Raw genomic sequence first — 25,393 nt, forward strand, 5'->3', positions numbered from 1 at the left:
CATTAATAAATAATGTATTGTTCTGTATGTAAGACAATGTGTATACTGAACATGTCTAGCGAAGGTGTTGTTTTAATACAGAATCTATAACTCAGCTTTTCAGTAGTCAACTTTATTGGGAATCCGAAGAAAGAAGTTAAAAAAAAAAAAAATGTTGGACTTACCAGCGTGTGTGTGTTCGAATTCTGGACTAATCCAAATTATCCAGAGAAATCATTATATATTTCTTTGTTGCTATTTCAGATGTATCCTTTATCCAAGTCGTATGAAACGGAGACTTCATACATCGCTATACTTTGTATGAACTATGTTCCGTATTTACTTAATCACTTTGTAACTTTCTCTAGTGTTGACAAGGCCGCAGGTGTCAATCGAATAGTTTAGTGTTTCACTCATGTCACCTTGTGACTAAGGTACGTCCTGTCGGTATATATATGGTACTGGGTTCAATTAGCGATAAAATACATTTTTAGCGTTAAACAAATGCAAAAATCTACACGAAATGAGATACCGTGATCTCTGACTTACGGATAACACCAAGCAACTAATGGTACTGAGTGTGATTGAGTTTACTAATTACTATTTGGCTAAAATCAGTGTTCCTTTATCTATAGTTCTTTTCGTGCTTTGAATTGCAAAGTTTGAAATAACCGTTTTAAATTATTGTGTATATATATCTTCCGAGTAATTCTGAGAATCATTGCTCTTTCTTTAAGCAATGTATGAGACTGTTAAATTGCTCTTTCCTTAAAATGTTGCACTAAGAAGGATGCATCCAGGAAAGTCCAAATTTGCAGAATGTCTATAGCAGGGAAGAATAAATATGTTTAGTCGATGGCTGCACAACGCCTCCGCTGTCACCACGTTGTCACACAGCGAATACAGCGAACGTTTAAGAGCATTCTGCACTTACTATTAGGTATCGGCCTGGGAACTTTGGCGCATCTACCCAGTCTCCTTCTTGGTGTTTCATTTTTAATGGCGAGTACTGAGTAGGAATAATATTGTAAGCGAATGCGTTTCCGGCTGACATCACACTTTTAATTATTGCGACATTAAAAAAAAAAAAGACATACCTGTTAATTAAAATGTACAGAGAAGTTATTTCTGGAAAATTCTATTCAGGCCTCTTGTGGTAACAACTGCACTTTAGTAGAAGATACTATTAAGGAAAAGAATGAGGTAAAATAATCTTTATATCGTACAAGCAATGGATGATAACAGCTTAATAAATGATTGTACGTAAATCTTGTTTGAGTTTGAATATAGGATTGTATAAGGCTGTGCATTTTGCATTATTATTGAGGTGCTGCAACTAACTAACTGCAAACCATATGATAAATTCTTACAGTAATATATCACATATTGATTTACTCTGTATGGAAACGAAAATAGTTTAATATATGGTTAACCTCCTTTGTGCCAGGGGCGGATCCAGAGGGGGGCGATCGGGGCGATCGCCCCCCCCACAAGAGGAAACTTTCTTATTTTATATATAAATAAACCCATCCATAACAAGTTTGGAGCTCTTAAAAGTAGCAGTATTACCGCCGACCGCCCCCCCCAGAAGTCCGTCCTGGATACGCCCCTGCTTTGTGCCCATAATTTTAAAATTAACGCTTGTGTCACTTTTCAACACTTGACTTTGCAGTAGCTTTCCAACGAATTAGCAGGAAGCCCAAACTTATAGGACACCCTGCAGGTAAATACATTTCTTTGGACAGTTTCACTGCTCCAAACTAAGATTTGAAAAGTGTAGTATTGTTAATTTTATTATTATTGGCACAAAGGAGATCAACCATATTTTAAGCTATTTTTGTTTTCATACAGAGTAAAACAATATTTGACAACATTACAGTAAGAATGTATCATGCACTTTGCAGTATGTTGCAGCACTTTAATAATGGTGCACTATACGTACACTCTAGATCCTGCATATGTCCGATCCATACATTACAAGAAGGCAATACGTATTCGATACAGGTAAAATCTGTATATTTCATATGGACAACCTATTAGCTATATACATCCAATCTATACATTACATATGGCCAACCTGTACGCGACATACGTATAATCTATATGCTGCATGCAGACAGTCTGTAAGCTACATATATGCACTCTGTATGGTGCATACGGATATTCTGTATGCTGTATCTGGACAAGCTGTGTGCGACATAAGGAAAATCTGTATAATACATACGTACAATACGTATACTGTATCTAGTCGTACGTATGGGGCACAAGTACAATATAGATGCTGTCTCGGGGTTGAACGCAAGAAACATACGTACAGAACGTATATTGCATACTTCTTGAAATCATGCTCCGTCCTGATAGTCAGTGTATGTCGTCATTATTAACCCACATGCTACATACGACCCTGACGTCACAAAGCTAGATATTACCTCCGTATATACTTGTTACTGCAGATAACGTCACACGAATGACGTCATTGCACTTGTGCAGACAGTACGTATAATACATACTTTTTCAGCTATACGTTTGCTGCAGGATGTTATATACGGTTGTACGTTAAGTCCAGAAACTACAGGAATTACGAATGTAACCTACGTTTTTAAGTATGCCACCTACATTTTTTTTCTCAGTGTAGCAGAAACAAACTTTTCCATTAGATTTTAACCTGCAAAAAGTCAATCTTTATCAACCATCCTTTAAAGATCCTGCTTTACATTGTCCGGAAGCCTTCTCTTTCTCCCAGCTAATAGTTTCCTTCGCCTCGGCTTTTTGAATAGGACTTGGTGACTTGGTGCGCATTTCCCATACAAGCAACGTGTCATGTCGATCATATACGTATTAATTTTGCTATCTCTTTAATACACGGTGACCTGTAGTTGCTGTGAAATAAAAGCTTGTATAGCGTTTTAATTTACCTGAATGTATACCTCTTTTGCTCCAAATATTTTTACCAACATTTTATTTTCGAAACCCGGCAGTTCGAGTTCTTGTATTCGTGTTAGGGATTAGCTTCCACATTCATACAAAATTGGACAGATTGACAAGGTGACCAGAACTTTTACTTTAAAAAACGGGACACATACGAATCGGCGACGGGGGATGGGGGAGGTGTGACTTCCACATTGCATTTTGGGACCCTCCAGTGTTTTCAATTTACAAAATACACAAGTAAGAACAATAACACAGCGTTTCTAACTTAAGTACTACCCAACAATACTTTTAACTACTTCAACACTCAGAATTCCCACTTGAACCACAGAATACTCAATTCACATTTGAATATTCAGAAGTTCTAGGCACGGCTAAACTATCCCGAAGCAGGGGCGGATCCAGGACCGACTTCTGGGGAGGCGGTGGGTTGTTATACTACTACTTTTAAGGGCTCCAAACTTTGGGATGGGTTTTATTTATATATATAAAATAAAAAAGTTTCCTCTTCTGGGGGACACCATCGCCCCCCTTCTTGATCCGCCCCTCTCCCAATGAGTGTGGGTACGGAAGAGTGTAGAATTAGCAATAATAAAGAGTAAATATATTTTTCACTTTTTATATTAATGGTAAATAATTACAGTATTTTGAATAATAATTACAGGACACCTGGGTCATGTTTGCTTGAAAACGGGACATTTAGGCGTCCCGTTTGTGAATCAGAAAAAAACGGGACAGCGGTTGAAAATAAGGGACTGTCCCGGCTAAAACGGGACGTCTGGTCGCCTTGCAGATTGAGCTCTTAATGATTTTAATGTTTTCGATATTTGTTAAGACAATAAAATGTTTTACAGTGGGATAAACTTTAGTACGTAAATAATATGCAATACTTTTCTACAAACAAAAATTAAAAAACAGTAATTGTTTGTTACTCGAGGTTGATAGCTAAAAGAAACAGGAGTGCTTTCTCAACATTAGGTGCGAGCGAATTGACGTACGAATTTAGAATTTACACGATTATATTTATTAGAAAAGTTTCCCTCCCTGTGAAGGTCAACGACTAGCTTTCCCCTTCTGCAGTGGAACGTGGTGGGAGGTAGGGGAGTTTCCTATCCGGTTGCCTGGAATAGACTTTTAGATATCTTTAGTGATCATTTATAAAGCGTTCAATTTCTTGTTCAGTGATTGGAGTAAAAAATATAGAGTTTACTACTTTAGTTTTGGAATTCAAATTATTTATTTTATCATCAATCTTTTCGTTAACTATTTTTTGCCAACACTGGAAAAATGCTCATTAAAACTTTCGACTATTAACATTGAATCACGTTCAAACGTTACTAGACCATTTTTAGTGTTTAGTTCATTTGTTTCCACTTGTCATTTTTATCTATAATATCTGTTATTATCTTCCTTAATTTACTAACATACATAATACACACACGACATACATAATACATACATAATTTACATTGTTATTACATAATGTAATTTATTTTCTATAGTAGTCATTTTTAACTTCTTTTATTAATTGTGTAAGTTCATTTCTACACTTTCTGTAATATTCCTTAAATTCTAAAGAGTTTTGTTTTTTTTTATTACTGAACGACTTTTTCTCTTCTAGAGTTGACTAATCCTTTTGTTATCCATGGTTTTATTTTGCGATATTTACTACTTACTGTTTTTATTTTTAATGTAAATACATGAATTACTTATATAATTTTACATTATTTGGATGAAGTTTGAAATTGCTATATTAACACAATTAATCCATATTACCTGATTCCAGTTGCATTTTTCCAGTTCTTTTAATAAAATACTATGGTTCAATAAATAATTCAGTTCTACACAAATATGCGTAGAAACTAGATCGACACTATTAACCTTATGACTCGAAATCCCGCCGTGCATACAGAAAGTACTTACCATTCGAGTGGTATGTATGATAATATTACGTAATCAATACAATTTCAGTTACTAAACTTTGAATATTACAAATACACTTGATTATAAATTTAATATCACGATCAGATTTTAAATACTTACAATTATCACTTCTTTTTATACTGGTAAGTTAAGTGACAATTAGCTGCAGAGCAGGGAACAGTGATCAGAAGGTAGTGAGCTGAAGACGTCAATCTTCAAAGTGTGAGAGCAACGAGTCCTATTGTTGTTAACTGTCATTAGTTTACATTATTAGTGTAATATTATTAGTTAGTAATGATTATTTATTGTTACAATTAACGCAAGGAAATTTATGTTCAAAATTTTTGTTAAAAAAAAGTGACAAATAGTGATGAAAGTGAAACATTTTTAAAAAAAAATCACAAAATGCATATGTAAACACTCATACAAACAGAACCGAAACGGATGATATCATGTATAGACAGGGATGTCAGTCAGGCCTCCACGAGGAGGTGGAATTTCTAAGATTGTTTTGTTGGGCTTAGGTTCATCAGGTCTTTCTGGTTACACCATTAATATATTATAATTGAGGATTAGTACTAAGCCAGTCCTTAACAATAGTAACGAATTGAATAATCCTGATTACCATTACCATTATTATAACTATTATCATTTATTACTATTGTTAAAAGGACTCATTGATAAGAAACATAATTAGCTTTTAGGCCAACTATTCTCAATTGTAATAACATTTTCGAGAGTGTTTTCTTTGACTCGACACCAATGATGGAACGGATTATGGGTTACCGGGTCATTTGTGTTACGAATTTTGTTGGGGCATCCAGGTTTGGGTGGTATTCTCATTGACTAGGTGACTCGAAACCACCTGACGACCAGGAAACAGCCGAAATATGAGTACTACATCATTTCTTCATTTTATAATTGATTAATGAGGATGTGACCCGGTATGTTCCCTACCTGACCTCGAATATTCATTTGTTTGATTCCCGATGTGATATTTCTTAAGATACCAGGATCTGTCCTAGGGCCTGGGGTCTGGGCCCCAAGTTATTGGCGTGCTAAAAATAATTTAAGATATATATTTTTGAAAGTTTATAGTAAACTCATGATATACCTATCATAGTCTAGATTCTGGCTCCCCCTCCCCAGTTTTTAACTTCTAGATGTGATCCTGAGTTATCGTGTCTTTCATATTACAAATTTAATTTCATATCTTTGCATGCGTGGTATTTGAACATAGACGATACAAAAACATTTAACAAAACACTTTTTGGGCTCAGAGGCAACTTTTGTATTCTAAGCGATAAGATTTCCAGGTTGGTTAAGCTTTGGTGATCCCTCATAAAAAAGATGTAGGTTATCTTCTGTGATCCTGACGCGTTTATATTCTAATAAACCTAGTTATCTTTCAGTGCAATATTTTGATACACACAGATGCAATAACAAATGATAAAGAAAATTATAGTGAGAACACGAGATAATCTTTCTTGTTAAAATTACATTAGATAGTCTTCCACATGTTCTCAATGGGAATGACAAACTTTCGTCGTCTCCGGCCAAATCATACTGTGTCTGTCCAGGTCATTGCACCGGGTATATCCAGGTCATGAGTCCGTACGGATCACTCCGAGTAATGGATCTGTCAGGAACAGGATCATGGATCTAACAGTCTCTTCCGGGTCATTCCATGACTGTTCAAATGAAACTGCCCCACAGAGGAGCCTTATAAATATTTATAACTAGCATCAATTACCCGCTTCGCTGGGTTAAATTTAAAAAAAAAAATACTATGTTTCGTTACTCAGTCACTTTTTACTATTACTAAGGTGAACGCTCTACCACTGAGCCACCATGGCCCCACTGTGTCCAATGTCACAAGCGCATACATAATTCATGGGCAAACGACGTCTGCAAAGCACAATAGTGGTCGAAAGACAATTCTGTCAGATAGGGACCGGAGGGCATTAAAACGGATCGTAGCAGCTAAAAAGAAGACCACAGCAATGAAAATTACGTCTGAACTCAATTCTTGCCTACAGAACCTGGTTTCATCGAAAACAGTACAACGGGAACTTCATAAAATGAAAATTCATGGCAGGGCCGTTATCTCCAAACCCCTGGTCACAGCAGTAAATGCGAAGAGGCGTATCCAGTGGTGCAAGGGCCACAAGGCGTGGACTCATGAGCAGTGGAAACAAGTAATGCGGTCCGATGAATCGATCTTCACCTTGTTTCCAACAACCGGTCGTGTTTACGTATGGAAAACACCATCGCAGGCCTATGATACAGACTGTCTGCTCCCAACTGTAAAGCATGGGGGTGGTTCTCTTACAGTATGGGCAGTGATATCGTGGTTTTCAGCAAATCCCATCATAGCCCTGGATGGAATGATGAATGCTAAGGCGTATGAGGCCATTTTGGGGGACTAGGTTCCACCCATGGCCCAAATATTTTCCCCTGGTGGTGATGGCATCTACTAAGATGATTTGGCACACTGTTACGCTGCAAAAACAGTGAAATCATGAACCAGGAGCTATCACACCTCCCCTGGGTCCCACAATCACCAGATCTGAACATCATTGAGCCATTGTGGTCTGATTTAGAAGGACGTGTTCGGTCTCATTACCCTCCACCAGCTGGAGCATGTTTTGGAGGAACAATGGTACAAAATTCCACACCCCACGATTCGAGGAGCTGTATACGTCCATTCCACGTCGGATCCAAGCTGTTTTGGACGCAAAAGGAGGTATTATTTTCACACTTTTGCAAACGTTTTAAATTTTTTGGTCCAACCCCTGTATATATATATACACACACACCTGCTATCCCCCCTTCCTATGTACTACCGTCAAAGTGAAATGATAAAAAAAAAAAAAACATATTGGGGCCGAACCTCATCTATATTAAAAATTTGATCGAGATTGATCTTTGGTTCAAGAGTTAATTTTTATTTGGAACTCCTCCTCCCCTGCCTTAAGTCCTATTGTAAAGGTAATAGGATAAAACCATCCCAGGTCCCAACCACATCTATGTTGACATTTTTTTAAAGATCGGTTGGGTGGTTTAAGCGTGATGAAGTGACAAAACAGTCACTTTTATTTTTATTTTTGAACATTATATATATATATATATATATATATACGCCTCCCCCCTCCTCTACATTGCACCGTAAAAGTGAAATGACGAAAACATCCCAGGCCTGAACCTTATCTACTGTATGTTGAAAGTTTGATCGAGATCGGTCGGGTGGACAGATTTCTTTTCTTGCGTCAGTGTATTTTGTAAAAAGAAAATTAAATAAATAATGAAAACAAATTAGGACATGATTTAAAATATTAGATGTAGTCATATAACCAAAAAGGCCCGCCTCATCCTGTCCTGAGGCTAAATAAAGGAGATCTTCGAAAAATAAGACAGTACATAGAGAGGGAAAACAAGTCTAAAAGAGGCAGTCGAGTTTGCCATAAATAAGATCTTATGAAAAGGCACAGGAGGGGAAAATGGACACCTTAAAGTGAAGAGAAATAAACGCGCATAGTTTTTGTCTAAATATGCACTAGAAACTTCTTCAATAAAGCATTTCAAACAGAAAGTAAGACTGTTAAGAAGTATCAATTATGAGGTGCTTTTAAACAACTAATCGTTAGTCAATTTGGAGTTGACAGCCAGTTGAGCACCGAGGCTATATGAGACTTACTTCTTAACTTGGGACCAGAACCACATAACCTCCCACCAGGAATCAAATCCAAGTCTCTCACGCTAAAAGCTAGTACGCTAACTAAATAGCCATAAGGAAGTTTAGCAACTCATCGTATTTGAGTTCCAGATCAAAAGAAATAGATATTACGTTTTCCAAGCAATAGAAAGCAGAAATTTCCCTGAAATGTGTTAATAGTCCTGGTCACGAGACGAAACGAAGCGTATTTTCTCGATTATTATTATACATTCTTTTCGAAACACTTTCAGAACACATTTCTGAAATGATACACAGAAATTTCTTCTAATGGCTAACACTAGCTGTCAGTAGCGTTCAGAAAAATAAAGCAGAGAATATTTTGCAGAAGACAACGTATGATATGTCAGAGTTAGCAAAACTACTATTTGAGGGGGGGATAAAAAATTGAAAAGGAAAGACAGAGTAAGAGAGAGAAAGGGAGAGAGGTAAGGTTGTAGAGTCTCTCTCCAAATATTTTTCATAGTAGTTACACAGCTGTGTCGGTGCATAAGACATAAAAATGAAAGAGTGAAAATGGTCAATGAATAGAAAAAATGAAGAATGGTTAGAAGCGTAATCAGTCATTTGCACCGGAAAATTGCAAGAGTGTCGCACCATACGGGAGGGAAGATTGTGAATAAAGCTTGTGTATAATATCGACAGAACAAGGAGAGTATAACTTCACACACACACATTTTCCAGATTATTCCCCCGAGAGTTTTGCTTCCCTTCTCAACTAGCTGGAAGGGTTAAATTCTGCTGTTCTCTTGAAAGAAAGCTATGAGAGGTCAGTAGAGGTCATACTGAGACAAGGGGTTGAGAAGATGAGGCTATAACTCAGCGTGGCACATATTCCATAGTGTGTAATCCTACTACGAACTATATATATATATATGGGTGTGCAAGGTAGAAGGACCATCTATCTAAATAGTACTACAAGAAAACGGATTCTGTTCCTCACGGCCGTTACCCACTTACGCTTTACACTTCATCCCCCTTCTATTCTTCGTTTATGACCTCTAGCTCGCCTAGCTGCAGTTAGTCAGGCGAAAGCATAAGAGAAATTGGAGCGAAGAGAAGGTAGAATGAGATAACGGTCAAGATTCAAGAATCAATGATGCAGACCAAAGCACCAACCTGTTCTGCCTGGTTAACTTTACCTGGTCCACAGGAAAGCAAAGTTAAAATTTACATATATAGTATATCTTCATTCTAATTCTCTCGAAGCTCATCGAAGCCTATGTTTGGACATAACATATACCTAATCCAAATAGAGACAAAACAGCGTAATTCAATTCGTAAACCAGTTAACTGGAAAATTCAATAAAGCTCTGCATGTTAGGGAATAACGAAAACTCCACAAACATTGTTGATGTTACAAGTTTCTTTTTCTGAATGTTTATCAATTTTACTACGTTATACAGAAATAATAATTTGAGCTTGATTAACTGCTTCCTATAGAAGTTAATATAGTCACTCTAAAATAATTAGCAAATATACGCCTTAGAAAAATGTATAGTCTACTAAAATAAAAATGCAGTAGATAATTAATTGCTCATAGGAGAGACCGAGGCTATTTTGAGTTTAGTAAGAAAAAAAATTGAGTTTTTGAAATCTAGCCTGCTCAGTCCATAGGTGCACATATGTGCACCTCTGGTTTTTATTTTTTGCTTCCACTCTCAGACTTGCATCATAGCACAAACTGCTTTGTAACGTTTGTGTACTTCCCACGTGTGTTTATTACTAATTTTGTTCATTATGTGGCATCTACAATCATCACATTTCAAGCAGTAGTTACAAAAAAAAAAAAAAAAAAAAAAAGTGGACCTCTTAGTGCTAGCACTCTAGAGGCTAGTGCAATATTGTAGGCGATTGTAATTTCCAAATATTTGCAAGCTATCACATTACAACATATCAAAAAACTAAAGTTCTACTATAAAACCGATAGAAAAAATAAAAAATAAAGTGAAAATGGCTGAAAATGAATTTTGTATAAAGCATGGGGTTATTAAGACTCTTAAGGGGCTTCTTGAGTCACTGCTGTACTTTCGTTATATTTATAAATAATAATAATTATTACTGAATGAAAACTGCATTAGAGTAATTATTTTAGAGAAAAGTATATTCTATTTTCTCATTACTAACATGTAAGCTAAAAACCTGACCAAACATACAACGAAAGTTACGAACCAAGAGAGTTTAAAAGTTTTTAAAGAAATATTCTCTTCACAAGCACTTGCCACAAACAGTTTCCTCTCGAAACCCCTACTTGATTCGATCTCAGCCCGCGCCTAGTGAGCTTTGTGCTGGACAAACACCATGTGCGTGGGTTTTCTCGTGGTTATCCCGATTTCTCCCACTTTGTTCATTCTACCATTGCATTCATTCTCATCATCACTGCCTCCTTTACCCTACATAACATAACCATGGCAAGTAAAACTTAAAGATTTCATTTCATTTTTGAAGCTCCTACATATATATTTCACGACAATGTTTAAACACAAAAATTCAATCTCATGCTTCTCTAAAAATTAGATTGACTCAAATAACACCGTTGATGGTTTTTATAGACTAGCAGCGTTCACCCCGCTTCGCTGCGGTCACCCCGGAACGCAATAAACTTTGTTACTTAGATAATTTTTACTTTTTCGCTTTCAAGTGATATGATAAAAACCATAGAAGATTGCAGTAAATGTTAACATTATATCGCCTGTCATTTATGTTAACCCGTCCCGCTTCGCTGGGGTCACCCCGGAACGCAATAAACCTTGTTAATTAGATAATTTTTACTTTTTCGCTTTCAATTGATATGATAAAAACCATGTTAACATTATATCGCCTGTCATTTATGTTAACCCGCCGAGTGACACGGTCATGCGGGTTGCATATAAATACGTTTATTTTTATACCTATGATGAACTAACAAAGGATTTGTACGTTATGGACACTTGAATGGTCAATTATCTCAAGACACTGGTAATTAAAAATTAAAGTGATATGATAAAAACCATCTAGGGTCCAAATCCTAATAACCCCCCAAAAATAAAAGAAATTGGTTCAGCCGTATTAGCGTGATGAGCGGACAAAGGATTTGTACGTTCTCTTTTATATATATAGATTATGTGATGTCACTCGCAGATGTGACGGATAAAGACTATGAAACAGCATCTTACACACACACATGCAAACATTCCTGTAAATATATGGACGCAGGCAGCTTTAGCGCCTCATTTCCTGTATACATACTGTAATCAGTCAAAGAAAATAGGTGTTTGAAATCATCTTGCTAAGAAATTATTCACATATTCGTCAAGTATGAAATAAATTGAGAAAGATAAAAACATCAGCCTTTCATACGAACAAAAAACTGAAAACTAAACAGAAGTTTATGGCGCTGATGCACACAGTAAATGCGTAGTGAATGTTTTTTCTTATTTTGACTCAAAAATCCACGTAGTATCATACAATCATTGGAGGTGAAGTGGATCGGCTTCAAGGTAATTGCACTATAGACTACAGATAATCCAATACAGTTCAGTAAATAAACACAAAAATCGCCAGCTCGAATTCTCTAAATTTTGAACAATTTTCATTGGGTGTGCATTTGAGTCTCCAAAACACATTGAAACCACTTGGAGACACAACGAACTTACGTAAGAGCTTATCGTTTACACACACATTATAAATTGCGACTTACATGAATAAAATGGAACAACACCCACTCCACTCCTATTTCGTGACTCGCTTCAGCCCATTCTGCATATATTTTGTTTACTATTAAAATGATTCAGTTGTAAAGTGACTGCAAACTAGATATCTGATACACACACTCATACTCTGTCTTGCTATATTGTAAAATTTCAAAAGAAAAACTGCACAAGAAACGCAATGCCTCTCTTAATGCAATGCAACTTTTAATTTAACAGATTCGAAAGTTAAAGAAACAACAAAAATGAAGTAGAATTACTCACCTTTAAACAAAGTTAGCTCTGGAGTGTCTGAACAAGACTACTGATTTACACACAACATTGTTTTATGACTCCGCCACATCGACGTAACCTCAAAACGACGCACTTCACTCCTCGATCTGTTCACTTTTAATGTCTCTAAGAAACTAATGATGGCTTAATATCATAGTTTTTCTGAGAACTAATATCATAGTTTTGTGTTTGTGTGTGTGCGCTTTTTTTCCTTAACTAGAGCTAAATTAATATAAGTACGAATTATCCTATATTAAATAAATAAAAACTTGATACAGAATGTCCAAGAAAATCCTGTTTTTGTAATAAATAGCTAATAAATTTCAGGGATAGAAAATGAGAAATGAAAACACAGAACGAAGTACGTATTCGCGTTATGTTGCTAGTTGTGAATTGTAGATAACGTTGATCAATAGCGTCGACTGTTTATTATTTTTCTTTTGTAATTTCGGTTGTATCAGGAATCATTATCTTTAATAGAAGTTGCAGCAATTACAAGTTTACTATCGTAGTAATTTGTAATTTTAAAGCATGTCTTACAAAACTTCTATCTTCACTGACATTTAAATAAGTGTCCATTAGTTTCGACTTTAGCTTCGTATCATTTCTGTTTTCAAACATGAACTAAAAAGGAGATAACATTGTTAAATTTTTCAAACGTTCGTAGTCCAAAATCTAACGTGTACCATAGAAAGTTTTTCTGTTAAATTAAAGCATTGGATATCCGAGCTGATGGTGTATTAAAACACTAGAAATAACTCAACAACTTCACTATTTTACTAAGTATAGTTACTTGATAAAAATACATGGAAAACATGTGCACAAATAAACAAAAAGAAATTATTGTGTGCTTTCAGGTGTTGGTCACCTGCAACGCCATATTATTGATCCAGATCTTTAGATCTCTTATCATACACTGCATCATGGCCGCCCGCAGAAGGGGACATTGTTCCCCTGGATTTTTGAACCATGTTCAGTTCTTGAAAGTATTCGTAAAGTCATGCTAATTTGCTTGCTTACATACTATACTGCTCAATATATTTATACTAAATACTATAGTACCATAGTTTATTTACTGTAGTTAATAAGAATATGCACGAAATAAACTGTTGTTTTATGCTATGTGCACGCATGCTTCAAAGTGTGCATGCTAATGTGTCTACCTTTTGCCCCTTTTGGAAGAAAATCGCAGAGCACTCATTACACCCAGGCCGCACTCAGTGTAAGCTAAGTGGTTTGAACGCTTCAACATGTAAACTCATAACTACAAGATCCATATTGAATTTATTTTAAATGCAAAATTCCTAATAAATGTATTTTGAGTTTTCAGTTCCTATGTATGTCACTTTTGAATCGTGCAAGATTTTTACACTAAAAGTTAATGTAGGTTAAGAGATTTTTTTTTTTAGCTATTTAAATGTTGTTGCTCTTATCGTGGTTAAAGTGCCACGTTATGCATGTGTTATTAAGAATATTTTCTACTTGTTTTCCAGGAAGCGGAGGGCGGTGATGTTAAGGTTGTTGGGGATGCGCCTGTTGACTCGTTTCCTGTTGCTTGTGTGTTCCATCAGTCTGGTTTCGCTTTTGTTTCTTGGACGTTGTGGACTTAATCTAGAAGAAACTCTCGATCCGGGTACAGGTAAGGCTCTTTTTTTTATTATTTATATAGCTACTTGGTTTGGAAAATGTATGCAATTGTTCCTTGTTGACATAACGAAAGATCCAGTTTCATGTAAACGAACATATGAAAGTGATAATCAAATCATAATATTGCTTCAAGATAATTTCCATTTCCAAGTGGACGGTCTATAATGCAGTATTCTGCTGCTTCCCTTCTTGTCAAATCGCACGGAGAGAAGGTACAGGCAGTAATACTGGCGGAACGAGCAGTGACGCCAGGCAGGAATACTGGCGGAACGAGCAGTGATGACAAGCAGGAATACTGGCGGAACGAGCAGTGATGACAAGCAGGAATCCTGACGGAAAGAGCAGTGACGAAGGCAGGAATCCTGTTGGAACAAGCAGTGATGACAAGCAAAAATCGTGACGGAACAAGCAGTGATGACAGGTAGGAATACTTTCGAAACGAGTAGTGATGACAAAAATGCTGGTGAAACGAGCAGTGATAACAGGCAAATAATAGTTTCGAAGTTTCGATGACATAATCGATTCGTGGATCCATAACTATTTGTGGATTCTCAACATCAGGGGTGCCCATCCCCCCCAAAGCTGATGGCGCACTCCCCCCCAAAACTAATAATCTCTTCCCTCCTCAAAACTCAAGTCCTCTAAAAACAATTGCCCAGTGTAGCAGTAGTTTTTATAGTACTAGTAATTGTTGTTTTTGTTGTTGTTTTTGTTGTTGTTTTTGTTGTTGTTTTTATTTCCTGTAGTAGTATTATAGAATGCTTGTAGTAGTAGTAGGGGCAGTAGTAATTATAAAAATGGCATTACTTTTATTAGTAGTCTTGGTAGTGTACAATACTAAATATGTTCTATAAGGATATTGAAGGATATAAAAACTTTTACACACTGTGTATGGCACAGGTATTCTTTTTTTACAATTAGTAATATTATTTTTTTTCTTTACAAAATATTGATATAAGTCCCTTGGACATGAAAAGTAAGACGCAAGTTACAAGTTATTGAGTTTGATACCAAAACAAAATGTTATCCTCGAAATTAGCCTACAAAAAGAAGTGATATCCAACAAAAAACATTTCTGTAAAAGAGCCAAGTACGAGTGACCTTAAAAAGAATTGAAATCACAAAAATAGGCGCCAAGTTCTGGTTGACAACAGTTACATACACTCACTGGCTCACTTCAAATTTAGATTTGAAACTTGGCTGTTGTCTGTATGGTTGCCACTAGCTCACAATTATGTCAAACTACTTAATAATTTTCAACAGACAACATAGGCAAGTTTCAAATCTAAATTTGAAAGTGATTCCTTGAGTGTTTGTAACTGTTGTTCACCAGAACTTGGCGCCATCCTTTCATATAGCAACTTGCGCGGTACTTCATTCATAGAGTTTCTAAGCAGGGGGTAGGGGATTCATTCTCGAGATTAAAAAAAAAAATCGCATCGTGTTCCAATGTTATTCTGACGACAGCAAAATTACTTATTCGACATTAGAGTAAAATTCTTCCCCAATTTTTTTATTCCCCCCAATTTTTTTCTCGATGTCACAACTTGCGCCATTCATCCCTCCTGTGGGCGGCCCTTCTCTCTTAAAACGAACCAATCTTTCCTTTCATACGGCTACTTGTGCGGTACTTCATTCATCGAGTATCGAAGCAGGGGGTACGGGGGTTCACCCCGGAAAATTTTTGAAAATTAGCTTCTCAAAATCGTGTTTTAATGCTATTCCGACAGTAAAATTGCTAGTTCGAAAGTAGAGTAAAATCCCCCCCAAAATTTTTCTCAATGGCGCAGCTTGCGCCATACATCCCCCCTGTGGGCGGCCCTGCTCAACATTTCTTTGTAACATTCCTCTAACTCTCCGTCCCCGCTTCTCTAGTGACTAACGTTCGAACTTCTGCTGTATAACATTCCAAGTTCGATTTCCAGTAGGGGACAATTGAAAATTTAACTCATCACTTTGGTTTGGATTCTACATTAATTGTAGGTTCATGTTTCATATAGTATAGTGCTAAAACAGACGCTAAACTTCAACAAACAACATTACCTTACCTCATGCTTTCCCCTCCTTTACCTTGCTTAATCTTTGTTCTTCCTCTGATCGTAAACATATGTTTTTACTTCATACATCAGCTACTTGTAAGTTACAGCTTTAAGACATCTGAAGTTATAAGTAAAGGAAAGCAATTACATGACTAAGATAGAATATGAATTTCCGCAATGTGTTCAATGCTTTCTCACCGGGAATCGAACTTCGGTCCCTGTGTATCTGCTAGCCACTAAACCACCGAATAGGGCACCTGTTTTTTGTATCACAGGTGGTACAGTTCTTCTGTTCCCATAACACCCTTAGACGTCATGTCATTTGGTCTCGCATTATTGCTATGTTCTGTTCAAAGTTGCAGGCGGACGGACACCCGAAACCCACTTTCTCACACGTAAGTCATAGAATCCATTAAAATCTCTAATTCAGTTTTCAAGGTTGCAAGCTTTTCTGGACTTTTTTGTCTCTTGAAAGTTAAAAAGAAATATAGGAAAGAAAACAAAAGCTTGCCTCACAGATCGCTTTCAGCGTTGAATTTAGCTTCTTCTAGTGATAAACTAAGAACAAAAGTTACATTAGAGTGGATACAGTCCATCAAATAATATTGAAATATCAGTTGTTCTGGAACTCTTAGAAGAAAGATCGCTTCTCTTTAAAATTCTCTTTAAATGTCCTACATTCAGAAACTGCAACTGCATAAAACTTTTTTCTTCCCTTGCACTGGCCGTTTCCCTTCTGGTTTGTTTTATTCTGGTCTTTATTACAATTGAAACACGGAACTGAATATTAATACAATTGTCACGTGTGTTAATACACAGTTCCCGTATACTGGTATCATTATCCCTATAATTATTCCTGTCACACATGTTTGAAATTGAAAAGGGGGGACGCATCTGGTAACAGAAATGAATAGGGAGGAAATCACTTTACACATTATATACTGCATACATACATAGAACAACGGTAATGATAGTGATGCTATACCAATGAGAGGGCTTTGTGTATGCACATGTGTGCGTGTGTATGTGTGCGCGCTGAAAGAATGGGGACGCTGTAAGTTCCGTTCAGTGAGTCGAAGGTTTGGGACGGCGAGAAACTTTTCACACATTCATGAAACGTTCAGCTAACAGAATATGAAACAAGTACTAGTAATGGGTATTCTCCATTGGGTATAACTGGACGGGGGAGTTGGAGGAGAGAGGGGGGAGGGAGTGTTACATAGATGAGAGGCCAGTCGCTAAAGCCTTAATTGACGTGACCCAAGTGGAAATACGCCAAAGCTGGGTCAGAACGCTGCGGGACTGAATAACTACAACAGAGGGAAAGAGACGAGGAGACAGGAAATGTTGAAATCGAAAATTGAAAGGGGGGATTCATAGACCACAGGGAGTACAGAGGGGGGGCTGAGAGGATTTCTGTTTCAGCCGAAGAGAAAAATGTGTAGTTGCAATTTGATCAGCATAAATTGAAGTCTTCTATATTTTTTGTCCCTCTTCTTTTCATCCTCTGTCTTCTTTTTTCTATTAATCCACTCTCTCCCCTCAACACACATACACACATTGCATTCATTGCCAGTCAACTAATGATCATCTCTCGATTGGCGATCTAATCAATCATTTATATTTTAACTTGGAGCAGTGTTTCCATACACATCTGTTTAAAAAGGTAGTGAGTTTTACATTGTGAAGTTACGGAAGACTTACAAGGTATAGAGTCCAATATTCTAACCAAAAATAATTAATTCAGCAGACTCAGTTTCAATGTACCATAAGAACAGAAACGATATATGTCCTTGGAATACAGAATCCGTAAAAAGAAAAGTTTCTCGCTCTCTTGTCTTACCGTTGTTCCTTTATAGCCACTTCCTGTTACAATTGAAGTATAAGAGCAGTTATTAAATCTATTTTGTGGACACTAAATTCAAATTAAAACCAGTGAGTTTGTTTTTGTGAGTGTGAAACTACGGTAGACTCCCAAACCATGGAAAATCATACTAAAACTGGAGGCAGTACATACTATAACTTCTGGTTACAATAGAGGGAAGCGTCAAAGATAGAACCTGTTCCTCGGACGTTGAATAAAAAGAAAAATTCATTACTTGCTATCTCGTACTGTTTTTCCTATATGATATTAATATGGAATCCGGAAATAGTATTTGATGTTTATCATTTCCAGTTGCAATAGAGAATGAAGTCAGAAATGAAACATATTCTTGCGTTACGATAAAACTTTTTTCGGTAGAGTCAAATAAAAATGGTTCGGGGTAAGCCCTTCATCTGTTTATTATATATAAAAAAAGTTTCTATGATTAATTTACACAGTTGCTTTGTAATACAGTAAAAAGTGTTTCCAAGTTCAATGTATGCTCAGCACACAGTAAAAGCTTTGGATATTATAGGTTGAATTTAGATTTAAGTTTGTACAGAAACTCCATCGCTCATTGCAGCCTCCGGGGTATGTTTGTTTGAAGGAGTCTCCTTTGTTCACAGTGATCTAGGGAGACAGTTATAGGGATCCTCCGTCGCTCATTGTAGCCTCGCGAGGTAGGTTGTTGTTAGGATCTCTCTCTCTCTCGCTTACAGCAGCCTGCAGATATAAAGTTTGATAAGGATTCTCCTGAGCTCAGTGTGGCCCCCGTGGCCTGTAGTCCTCTTTCTTGGGTGTCCTCTGTGAGGGGCAGTAGTGAGGAGAGTGTCGTCTGTCCTCGGTCTCCATCCGAACCAACTTCGTATCTTCTTGGTGTCCTCCTACCATCGTCTGCTGGTAAATGTGTTTGTATATAATATCACATATTTACAATTGAGACATGTGTTTGTGGAAGTAGTATACACTAAAAGGTGTGGTTTCTTACTATATACAGGCCCGTATTTATATATTGTTCGCCTCTGTGCTCTAAATAATTTGCCGCCCCCTTCCGAAAACGACAAAAATTAGAGTTGAAGTTACAGTTTTTGGGGTTGCTGAGATGAATACTGACAGTTTTAATCCAATTCAACTTCAAGGTCGCACTCCACTCCACAGAAAGGGGGCAAGATTTTAAAAGTAATTGAAAGCGACAGATATTAGTGTTGAATTCATAGTCTTCGAGATCGCTGGGTTTAATGGTATCAGTTTTCGTGATGTTCAAGTTCATCCTCCCCCCTCGGGTGGGGGTGGGAGAAAATAACTTTTTAAAAAATAATCACATAAGCTAGCTAACTAGTAACTACTGTAATTAGACCGAATTGAACACATTAACATATCTCTCGCGCTTGGACGGGACTCTGCGAGTTGCTACTTTTAAATATTACTTTATTGTAAATCTTTTAAAAAAATCCAAAATTTTGCCGCCCTCTAAACTCTACCGCCCTGTGCTCGAGCACAGAATAGCACGTACCTAAATACGGGCCTGACATATAATATTAGGTTATTAAAATAAAATATATAAATATAATTCTTAACTAGCAGTCTTAATATTGAACTAAGAAGAAGTTGATGAGGTGCTATATATGCAGTACTGGACTGTACGGTTCAGGCAGTTTGACATTACGGAAGTTAGAAAAGGAAGATTTAGAGAGCTTCAAAATATGGTGTTGGAGGAAGATGTAGAAGATAAAGTGGAATAGAGAAAGTAACAAACGAAGATGTTTTAAAACGGATAGGAGAGAAGGGGATGCTTTTAGTCAGCATCTTTCGTAAGACGGCCACATCTTTTGCGAAGAAATTGTCGTCTTCATACCACCATAGAAGGATAGATGGAAAGAAAGCGAGGATAGGAAGAATAAAAATACAACTAAACGATGATTTGGAAAATGGAAGAAAATATTGGAAGTTAAAATAGGAAGCTAAAGATCAAGAAACGTGGAAGAATCATACCCAGGTCCGAACCTTACCAGGCAGAATACTTAATAATAATAATAATAATAATAATAATAATAATAATAATAATAATAATAATAATAATAATAATAATAATAATAATAATAAATCTGGCATGATGAAAGTAATGACTGGAGAATGTTAAATTGATTTTAAGTAACAATTTTAGACAAAATCTTACTTTTGTGAAACTGAAGCAAAATGTTCTTTTTTAAATAATAAGATTCTTTCATAAGGGATCATTAAACTACGTGGGCGACATCTGCGATTTTTAGTTTTAATTGTAGTCAGTAGTATGATCCTGATTTCTTTTTATCTACTTATCCTTGTGATAGCTTTTGTAGTAGAGCTGTGTTAATATCTGGAACGCGCGTTGTATCTTGATACACTACTTGAAAACAATTATACGTTCTGTCATAACATGCTGCAATAAACTGGCGGGAAGAAATAAATTAGTACTTACATTTTTACTATCACTAATTTTGTACGTAGTGAGCCATCGTAGGAGTTATAATGATTAAATCATTACTGCTTGTGTTATTCTAGTTTAGATAACATTACTATTATATGAGCAATTACACCAAGCAAGATACGGTAAGTTGTGAAGGCGTATAGACTAATAACTGAGATTATTTTTGTTGGACGTATTAAGATAAACCAACAATTTCGTAAGATATATATTTTTTAAAATGTGATTTAGCATTTAGGCTCTGCGTGATAATATATTTGTGTTATTATAAAGATATACAATATGAGAGAATATAATGTACAGGCAATTATGATCTCAGTATTCCCTAATGATTTGTAACGTAAATCCAAGAGTATTTTGTTTTAAAATTATTCTAGTGACAATGTCTTCTCTGGCGGGGACACAAGCCATATAATCGAAAATCAAATAATAGGGCCCGGTGACTCAGGGGTAAAGTGCTCCACTTGGTGCGTGTAGTCCTGGTTCGATCCCAGCTTCGGCAAGTGCGCTTTGTGGCAAAAAAAAAAAAAAACATCATGTGTGTGGGTTTTCTCGGATTTCTCACGTTTCGTCCTACTTTCGACATTCCAGTATTATTATCCATCTCATCATCGCCGTCTCCTTAGCCTTGCAGCATAAACGTGAGATTTTAAATTTAAAAAAAAATTAAGGAGAAAATAATTTCGCAGCAGACAAGTATGAAAATTATGTCATAGTTAACACCACTCTATTTCTAATGGAAGATAAAAGTATATAAGCGAAAGACAGCATAAAAGATAGAGAAAGAAGGAGATGATAGAGAGGCTTTGCAAATATTTTTCGTAGTAGTTACACGGCTGTGTCGACACATAAGATATAAAAATAATTGTTAATTTGCATAACTTCTTCCCATTTAATTTGTAAAACGGTATATCTTCAAATTACAACAAAATATAAAACATTTTCGTTCAGTTGACAGACTATCTGCTAGAAACTGCATAATGACGACACCAAGGGGGAGCAAGTGGAATGGGCGTCTCCCAGAGACTAACACTGCTTCCCCAGTCATGATGTATTTTAATGTAAACGAAGCAATATAAGAGTACCGTTTTCGGTACAGAAAATAATAGCTCCCCCCAAAATTGTGTGTGCCCCTTCTCTTGCCCCCAATAAGGAAAGCTTGGAGCTTGGACACCACTGGAGCTGTATTGGAGTGTTACTCTGGATGCAACAGTAACGCTAGATTGCGGTTACTCCATGAATTGAAAATAGTGCTCACACTGTCTTCTTACCTCGATTCGCTGTAGGCATTTATAACGCCTTTATCGATAGGCAACCGCAACACTTTTCATGAATTTTGGGTAGTATAAGATCCAAGGCGTTTTTAGTTTCTTCGTTGTACCCAACTGCTAAATTTCACTAAACTTGTGCATCCTTTATCCTATTTGTGGAAAATATTGTATTACCTACACACATACATACATTATAATAATACTAAGTTATTTAAAAAATAACGTGATAGTTTTTGTTCTAGGAATATCCATAAAACCCGACAATAATTCTTCTAGCATTGGGAAGTGCAATTCCATCCTAATGTTCATTATGCTATGTTATCAACACGTTGATCCCATAAAGTTAACCAGAACATAAAAGATAGAACAATATGTGTTATTACTATACGTAAATGTGTAATATAATTATGTTACTTTTGAAACGTTGATAATAGAGGCAATGATGGTATATAGGCCTGTTGCAAAATTCAGTTTACAACTCTTGAGTAGATGAATCTATTTACAGAAGTAAGAAAAGCAATCTAGTAAACGTTTCCTTGAAGTCGCTTTGTTTCATAGTGAGAAGCTGCCGAAAACATGGGAAAATTAACTTTCGAAGTGACTTTCTACAAAACTACTATCCGTTGAGCTGAGGCGACATGTTATCCTCTTATATTTATAATTTTATGTATCAAAAAAATCTATGATAGATTGTTTTGAAATTTACATGAAATTGTTTTGACACAATACACAGAATTTTGTATTTAGAGCTTTTTACTATTAAGAATACTAACATTGAATTCACTTACGCGAATTTTCGTTAATTTTGTCCTATAGTGGCAGGAAAAGGAAGGAGTTTACTTAGACATGTTTCTCCTGAATCGTTGGATCTAGAATCGTAAGTATCTCAGTTACTTCACAAATTTTGTATTAAAGAGACGAAAACGTAACTTAGAGTGAATTGCGCGTAAATGGTTGTCTTGAATGGCGGATAAACAGTAACAACACGAAATTTTGGTATATACAGATTTTGTACTTCATAAAATATAAATCTATCGTTTACTTCATCTACTTAATATGGAAGAGAAAGTCAGCTCATTATACTCGTATTGTCTGCGATTATATGAGGAGTCATTTGCTGGTAATATGTAACGTTCCTGAAACAAAAATAAAAAAATCGTTGCATGACTGTTGGAAATTCCACCCCTAAGGGATGATTGTTAATATAGTATGGTGGAAAAAAGGCGAAGCAATGAACCTGATCTGAACCTATAAAAACATTTTTACACATGAAGCATGCTTATACACTTAATAGAATTGTTGGATTTTTTGTACAATCTTTGCAAATTGGACTCGAAACGATTTGAATAACTATTGTTTCGTTATTTAGCGAAACCACATTTAACTATGATATTTTGTGTGTATGGGCCTCTTAATGAAAAGAGTACTAATATCTCTTTCACTTGGAAAATTGCTGGAAATTCCAGTCCGGAAAGCTGAGAGCCGAACTCATTAATTACGTTACCTGAGAGTGTTTTTTTTTTTTTTTTTCAATAATTAACCATTGGACATACAGGTACGAGTTTTATGTTTGGTGGATATGTCGATTATCTAAACACTTCTTTTCCACCCTTTTCAGTGTTTTTACATTTAATCCTCAACAAATATTCTCGAAGATATAATAATATGGATGGAAATGGAAAAGCAGGTGTTTTTAATATTAAAAGTTAAAAATATTTCCAAGAGACAATATTCAGAACCTTTTAAAAGAAAACAAAATTTCGAAATTACTTTTTTCTTTTATTCAGGTGTTCATATTTACGCATATAATTTCTTTTAGTAATCATATTCTTTTAGATACCATTCAGGTAAAAGAAAGCACTGTTCTTGCACTGAAGCAGCCTTGACTAGAAGATAGTGGCGGAACAAAGTAGCAAATATAAATGCAATCTCACTAAGCGATTTCCACTTTATATGCAAATATCTGTAAGGCTGCAATATAGCACGGAAATTTTTTTTGCAGAGTTTAAAGAAGAGACGAAACGCAATTTCAACTCATTGTTCAGAGAAGTGAAATAATGCAATATACGCAAAATGAATTCTTTAGAAGAAAGAGAAAAAGAAGATAGAGAATGTTGTAATTTTATTACTGTTCATTTTCTCGTTAATTGAAATCTTAATGTGTAATAAGGAGACGTAGAGTAATATTTTATTTGTGGCTTCATGAATATGAAGCAATTACGTTCTTAAGAAATGAACAATGGGTCAGAATCACTTTATCTCCTCCCTATTACGTGTTGTATTGAAATTGTACACGTAGGGAGAGTTGAATAAATTGAAAATTCATTAAATAAAATCTCATCACCTTAAAGTTTACTCTATGAATTTGAAAGAGTAGATTGAAATTCATAATTTCACACTTTCCCTTTACCGTTGAAACTTTTAAAATATACTCAACACATATTTGTAAGTTAACTACCAAATTCAGGCGGAGGTGTAAGTTCCACAAACATAGATGTAACCAGTTGAGGAGGACAATAAATAGCTATGCTCCCTAGAACATAGTTAAGCCCCCTAGAGCACGGTTGAACCACAACAGGAGTATAGATATCAGCTGAGGATCCTTAAAACAGAAGTCAAGAAGTAATTGTCTTGCCTGTGCATATATAAAACTCCCCAAGTCCTGTGCTGGTGGCCCCACTGCTTGTGAGCCCAGCTGGTGTGAAAGAAGTTCCTCTGCTGTGCAATACATCAGAACATAGCTAACAACTAGAATTCTTTAACTTAGCTCTTTTTGTGTTGTTAGTCATCTGTAAGGGCAATGACAGGAAAAGGGCATTTTCACAATGTAATGTAAAATAGGAAAACATTTTTTTTCTGGAAAGTTCCTGCAATATTCGGAAATAAGGGGCTATATTTTTTCCCCTTCCGATACGATTTAAGCATAATGTCGTCAAAAATCTTTTAGCAGCTTCAGCTCTCTCATAATGCTCGCATATAATCGAATGTATAGCGCAATTTGTTTCGGGTGCATGATCCTGGATTCGATTTCCAGTAGCGGACATATACACTTCTCTTTGCGAAGTCAACATCATGAGAGGTTTGAGGTACCATCTTAGTTAAGAAACTAAAAGAAAACTATATTCTCTTCATCCAATTAAATGGCCTTCTGGCCGGATATAACCCTTCTTGAATTGTGATGTCAGTGAGAAATTACACGTTATATAGAATCGTCATTTATAGGATAATAAAAGGAAGTAGAATGAATAGAGATAAGTTGGATCTTTCAAAATAACACTTGGAAAATCTTTGACGAGTGCTTCAAATATTGAATTTTACAAAATCAGAAAATAAAAATGGCGGTTTCTTGTGTTCGAAGAGAAGGTTCCCGTGTAACAAATGGAGAAGATGAAGTTTAAGTTCTTTGTATCAGACTTACATTTTCGCGTTTCTTTCCGATTTATACGTGAATCTCTTGTACTGCCCTTAGAAATCAATGTTAATAATAATAATAATAATAATAATAATAATAATAATAATAATAATAATAATAATAATAATAATAATAATAATAATAATAATAATAATATACTAGAATAAAAAG

The 25,393-nt window shown here is 35.9% G+C and overlaps 1 protein-coding gene across 1 annotated transcript in view; it reads left to right on the plus strand.

The window, feature by feature from the left end:
- The window catches only part of Csgalnact (Chondroitin sulfate N-acetylgalactosaminyltransferase), a 368,071-nt gene that overhangs the window by 146,050 nt on the left and 196,628 nt on the right, over positions 1 to 25,393 (plus strand). The window contains exon 3 of the mRNA XM_081771740.1: positions 14,019 to 14,164. Within this exon, the coding sequence (XP_081627866.1) occupies positions 14,019 to 14,164 (146 nt within the window). The remainder of the gene's footprint in view (positions 1 to 14,018; positions 14,165 to 25,393) is intronic.

This window comes from Thermobia domestica, chromosome 1 (assembly GCF_964235325.1).
Source record: "Thermobia domestica chromosome 1, izTheDome1.hap1.1, whole genome shotgun sequence".
In the NCBI taxonomy this organism is placed as follows: Eukaryota; Metazoa; Arthropoda; class Insecta; order Zygentoma; family Lepismatidae; genus Thermobia; species Thermobia domestica.